This window comes from Branchiostoma belcheri, unplaced genomic scaffold (genome assembly GCF_001625305.1).
Source record: "Branchiostoma belcheri isolate BF01 breed outbred unplaced genomic scaffold, Haploidv18h27 scaffold22, whole genome shotgun sequence".
Classification (NCBI taxonomy): domain Eukaryota; kingdom Metazoa; phylum Chordata; class Leptocardii; order Amphioxiformes; family Branchiostomatidae; genus Branchiostoma; species Branchiostoma belcheri.
Genome location: NW_017803713.1, coordinates 2,060,377 through 2,066,701, shown reverse-complemented (window position 1 = coordinate 2,066,701; position 6,325 = coordinate 2,060,377). Strand labels below are relative to the sequence as shown.

Here is a 6,325-nt window from a genome sequence, read left to right as displayed (position 1 = left end):
CCCCCCATGAAGAAGTCCCCCCTTCCTTAAAAATACTAGTATCACAGAGATATTGGAATGTGAAATACGAGCATTACGCAAGTTACACAGTTGAGGTAATACCACGGGTACAAACTGGCTCAGCAAGAGCTCGAAGAAGGAAAACTTGTACCCCCTCCGGCCCTCCCCCTTTGCGAGCTCCATCCCACTTCCTACTCATTACTTTAGTGAACTGAATAAAAAAAACTACCTTGTACTAATATCAAAGGAATAAAATATGTCCCTTTCACGTTGATCAAACCATGAACACGTAAGACGTGGGTTGAGGTTGGGAATTACGAAACCAACATCACGTTCTGAGTCACCTTCTGCTTTGGGCTTTGGGACCATTGAGTAGCATCGAAACATAAAAAATCATAAATATAAATATACCACCTAAGATTTACAAAAGTGGGCATTAAATTTACTTTCTTTATCCAAATATGTTTAAATATTAATTGTAATGGATAAAAACTATTTGGGGGATTTATTTCGAAATCGTGATCAAGATCTAAGGGAAGATTTTTTTACACTTGGCTGCGTTGATGATCAGCTGAAGGTGAAAGGTGAACGTCTTGGAATGACCTGCCGGTGGGGAGTCGTGTACGTTGCAACACCAGGAAGCCGTTATAAAAACTGAGAAAACACCCCTGTCATCATGGAGTACCCATCCCCCGGGGACCAGTTCGGGGATCGGGACAGCGGGGAAGGTGTCTGGAGGCCCATGGTGGCCATGGACAGGAACTATCGTCAGCAGGCGGCCTTCGACGACTCGGATCCGTACGGTTTGGAAATGGCACAGCAATACGAGGACGATCGTCCACCCGCTTATAATCCCGAAGTGATCGATCTAACGGACTCTCCCGAGCGGCAAAGCCCCGCCAGGCCCCCCAGGCCGCCCAGACCCACGGTACCCCCTCGCCCGGGTCTCTTCCCTGCTCACACAGGCGTCTCCACAACCCAAGACGTCGTGACGGACTTAAGACCCGAGGAAGTCAGGTGGTTCTACGAGATCGAGGAACCCGGGAAGAAGCCTCAGTGGGAACCTTTCATCGGCTACGACTCCTTAAGGATCGAGACTAAGTATCGCCAGGTGCACTTCTACCAGGGGAACACGCCCCCGGAGGAGAAGGTGGACCTGATCGTGGTGCGGGGAGGGGTTCACGAGGTGTGTGTGGCCACCAAACACTGCTACCCCATCTACTGGTCAGGTGAGTCACAGGAGGAGGAGGCTGTTGCCATGGCAACGAGAATGTTTGTGATAGAGGCGGATGATGTTTAAAAGCAATGAATTAAATTTGCAGTCTTGTATCACATTATGTGAAGTATGATTGCCATGAGTGGTGATGTGGGGGAGCATTGAGGAATTCTGCTTGTAAAAAAATTGAGATGTAACATTTAGTCTGATGTGAAAGCAGCAGCAAATTTCCCATGAATCACCCCCACAGGTAAGCCCATCAAGGTTCTGCGAGGCCAGTGGTTCCATGACGGGACGTGGCAGCCGGTAGAGGAGGATGTCGCTGTGCAGCTGGAGACAGAACACCTGGGCAAGTGGAGAGGACAGAGGGTTCCGCTACACAGCAGCCCCACCAAACAACAAACTGGTCGGTATGGTTTGATCACTTTGGTGGTTATTTTAACCCTGGTTCTGGACTAGAGGGTTGAGACATTGAATCATAGCTGTTGTCACTCACAGCAAGCTGCAGGAAAGGGTTACAAATACCATTGTCTTTGTAAAGAAAAGCAGTTGCAGGGTACATTAGTATTTACTTTTCTTATTACGTTGCACCTGTACATAAGGTATGTCTTACCCTGTTAGGTTTCGGACTGGTGAAAGAATAGTCTGTGTAACAAAGTCTCAATTCTCCAGGGCTAGTGAAGGACTGCTAAGAAGCAGGCTAGTGAAGATACATTTTCATTGGCACACTGGCTTTATCATGCCAACATTGACCTGCTTTGAGACAAAATGATCAATACTGGAACACTCAATGTTAATACTGTGGCAGATGAGGGAGGAGATCAAAGGAATTTCTAAGTGAAAGTGGTGGTGGGATTGGGCACCTCATGTAGTGTGTCATCTGATGTAGGTCATTGGTGTGGGATAACTTATTGTCTAAAGTTCACAGGGCTGACCCGGAGTAAGTCATCATGAATATACATGTAATATGAAACCTGGTCAAGGATATTGGCCAAAACATTTTAAGAAATGCAGGGAATATTGTTTGTGCATTGTCTTGCTATTTCCAATCGTATTGTTCTGATGTTATCGTAGCCTTGGCAGAGTTTTCTAGAGTACCCTTTATTGTTACCTTCGCCAAGAATTGGAGAAGGTTATGTTTTCCTGGCCGTGTGTCTGTCTGTCTGTCTGTCTGTCAACAGCATAACTCGAGAAAGCTTAGATGGATTATCTTTATACTTGGTAGGTGGGTAGGTCTTGATGAGAGCTCGAAATGATTAGATTTTGGGCCCCCTAGCGGCTTGTTATGGTACTGCAGCTGAACTTCCGGTTTTGATATCTCATGATCCAGACATGCTAGGGTGACGAAATTTGGATGGTAGGTAGCTCTTGTGCTGGGAAAGGAGTGACGTAAGTTTGGGCCCCCTAGCGGGTTGCCCTGGAACTGCAGGGCTATCTGTTTTAAAATATTCAAAAGAGGATAACTCAAGAACCGGTTGACGGATCGTCGTGATTTTTGGTATGTAGGTAGCTTATGTGATGCTTGATATAATTATGTGACAATTATGCAAATATGGATGTGATTTGCATAATTTATGGGGAAATTCTATAAATCAGCTCATAGTCCTATCATTTCATGAAGCTTATGACATTGGTTATTGAGCAGGAGAGAAACACAGGCAGATATTGATTATGGAAATGAGGACTTAATTTGCATAATTAATGAGAAAATGTTATAATTCTGTAATGATAACTGCCTGGAATGTCATACTTGTGGTATTTGAAAGTTCAGTGAAGGCAAACATCATTAAACATAATGTATTCAAATCTGGACCTTATTTGCATAATTTATGAGGAAATAATAAAATCGCACTGTTTGCTAATATAAGACTCTTAAGGTTGACAATATGATAAAGTGATATAATTCATTGAAATGAGGATCCTATTTGCACAATCAGTGGGAATAATCTATAATTTGTCAGCCATAAAGATTAACATCATTTGGCGAAGGTATGAGATCGTGGAACTCTAGTTACATATGGTATTTGAATCCAAACAGCATTTGATTATAATAATTGGGAGATGACATGTATGACATGCTCTGGAGATTAATGTCATATGGCAGACCAATGACATTATATATACATAATCATATGTAATGTATGATATGAATTATATATATAGGTGGGATTCTATAGACCCCATGGCAGCACCCACACATACCAACACACCCTGTTACATTACATATGTATGATATTAATATATCTTGGCCAAAATAAATGTTTTGGCCCTCCTGGTGTGGCCTTAATACTGTAGGTGAATGCTGGGATACTCTGGGTTGATCTGGACCCCAAAGGGCACCATTACTTATTGGCTGTTCCAGACAATACCCCACAATGCAGACTCATTGAACCCACATTTAGCTAATTGGAGTATTGATTGTGTCTGCAGTGCTGAATGTGAGGTTCCGTGACAGCCATGTGGATTGGTACAGCCCTTCCGAGGTCTTTCTCTTTAGTGATAGCAAGACTTCCCGTGGCATCCGTTTTGTTGGAAAGAAGCTTGGCATTTCCAAAGGTATGTGCTTCACTCTAAACAGCATTTTTAAACATGACATTTTGTTTATACCCTATTACATTTCAGTCAAAGAGTTTCATCTATTGTTAAAAAGAATTGTTTCCCCTTACTTTAAGTGAGTGCATCCATGGGAACTACTCAATGAACATTTCCCAATGGTGCTACCTGGGTTTAGAAAAGGATTGTGCCAAGCAAAATGTGCAACCCAGTATTTTGCACGCCGTCTTTTATTTTCCAGCCACTGCTAGTGGCACCAAGCTGCATCGTGGCTACAGATACGAGGCCAAAATGGACGACAAACCGGCAGACATCACACACCTGGTACTGGTCATCCATGGCATTGGGCAGAAAATGGACACAGGCAGGATCATCAAATGTGTAGCTGAGTAAGTATGGGGTTCAAAGTTACGATTGTTATCCCAAAACCCAACTATAAAACATTTTGACAGAAAGATAACATGAGTATGTCAAATGTTTAAAAAGGTGAAATATAATGGGTCTTCCAACATGGCTCCTTTGAAATTAAAGAGAAGAACTTTTCAAATTTGAAATGACCAATTTAATTAGGTATGCATCTGGTATTTCCAAGACCGTGCCCTCTATTGATTTGAGCTGATTCTAGCAGTGTGTTAAATTTAGTCTTAGACACCAGGAGGATTAATGGGCACTGGTATCTCCACCTGACCTTGTGGGATTCTGTAGACCCCGCGGCAGCACCCACACATATCAACACACCATGCTACATTAACTCATTGACAACTGTGCCCATGAGTTGACCTCTTTCATGAGAGAACAGCTGGATCTTGGAACATAATCAATAAACCCCAGGAGAAAGTATTACATGTAGATGTGTTTAGTGAGAATTTTCATTATATATGTACCAGTATATGTTAACCCTTTGACTGCATGATTTCAAGCCTGTTCTCGTTGGAACTACTGTAACAGTTGTTTGTTGGTCTGGGGTTGGTGGAAAAAGAGGTCCAGTCTGGACTGGTCTAGGGGTCGGAAAAAGAGGTCCAGTCTGAAAAAAGGGTCTGGATGGGGGTTCCTGTAACACTTGATGCTAAATTCAGTTGGATGGCAACATTCATCCCCTAATCCTCAAGCTGATTGTTTCCAGTCCGTAAAACAATATCCAACCCTACTGTAGATCTGCCTGGACTTGGAGGTTATGTTCTAAGGACTGTCTGGAAACCCTGGCTCTTCAGATAGCTTCCAAATGTTCTACAACTGCTTGTACATTGTGTTGGTCCTGGTATCAGACTGTATTCAGCTGAGAGCCACTACTAAAGATTTCATAAGAATTCAGAAGGAAAGAAACCTAAACGTTCACTTCTGGGATGAATTTTAGTACTCAAAATGTTTGCATAAATGAGATGCCATGGGTAAACCCAGGAGGTTATATTCAACATGGGATAAATCCAATATTTCTTTGAGAAGTTTAAAAAAATTCTGAGCACATTATATACAAGTAGTCAATCATTTGTCTGGCAAACTTTGCCATCCCTGCAATTCGCCTTAGCGTATAAACAAGAATGAACATACATGTACATTGTACATGTATATCTATATAATGTCCTTAGCCTGTGTGGTTATTACTCTATCATATTCCCCTTCACACTTTCATGTCGTATTCATTGTCTCAACATAGTTAAGTGTCTTGAATAGCAGCTATTTGGACTTTCTATCAAAACCATGCCTAGACCCCATGCAGACCCTTTTTTCAGACTGGACAGGTTTTTCCGCCCCCTAGACCAGTCCAGACTGGACCTCTTTTTCCACCAACCCGTTGGTCTGCCCCTCCGCCTCCAGCCTCAGACAGGCAGCCAGTAAGATCCAGGAAAGCCACTTCCCCCACCTGCCTGATGACCAGCGGGTGGAGTTCCTCCCCTGTGGAATGGAGGTCAGGACTGACACTGGATGGAGGTGGGGGTCTTTTTGGTTTTGACTTAAACGTAGACCATCTGATTCCAACTGGAGCATTGGATCATAATCATAGATTTGATGTATCTACCTTGATTAGGCCATTAACTAGCTTCTTCCCAGGCCCTCAAGGTCACCTCTTTTCACTGTTCTATCCACATACTTCCCAGCTCCCAGCCTATCTTTCTTACTTTTGCCTCCTTTGATAGAGACAAAGGCCAAGCTTCCTTATTCAAATTCTTACTTTAAATTCTTGTGAAACACTAAGTAAGTTTTGTTCTGTGACAAGAATCACTTTGTTGAACATACACTCTCTGGGCAGGTATTGTGGAGAGCATCACACCAGACAAGATCCGTGGGTTACGGGAGGTCCTGAATGCCAGTGCCATGGATATCATGTACTACATGAGCCCTCTCTACAGGAACGAGGTCAGACATTGTCCTGTATCTGTAGCAACCTGTCAGTAGAGCAACGTCAGCATTAGCTGGAAAAACAGAAAGGATGATGATGGTCACAATCCTTTAGCTATGGTCTCTGGCAAAGAAAGATTAACTGCAAATATCTTAGCATGAAAGCATATCAGTGTGCTTTAAGTAGTTGAATAATAGTATACATTGTATATTTCACCC

General features: G+C 42.9%; 1 protein-coding gene across 1 annotated transcript; it reads left to right on the top strand.

Annotated features, from left to right (window-relative positions):
* The first annotated feature begins 554 nt into the window (after nt 1-554).
* LOC109470135 (phospholipase DDHD1-like) lies at nt 555-6,163 on the top strand. The gene is given in 7 exon segments (XM_019768917.1): nt 555-1,229; nt 1,467-1,622; nt 3,647-3,772; nt 4,011-4,158; nt 5,585-5,660; nt 5,662-5,698; nt 6,018-6,163. Coding segments are annotated over 7 exon segments (1,242 nt in total). The 5' UTR covers nt 555-676.
* Nucleotides 6,164-6,325: the final 162 nt, after the last annotated feature.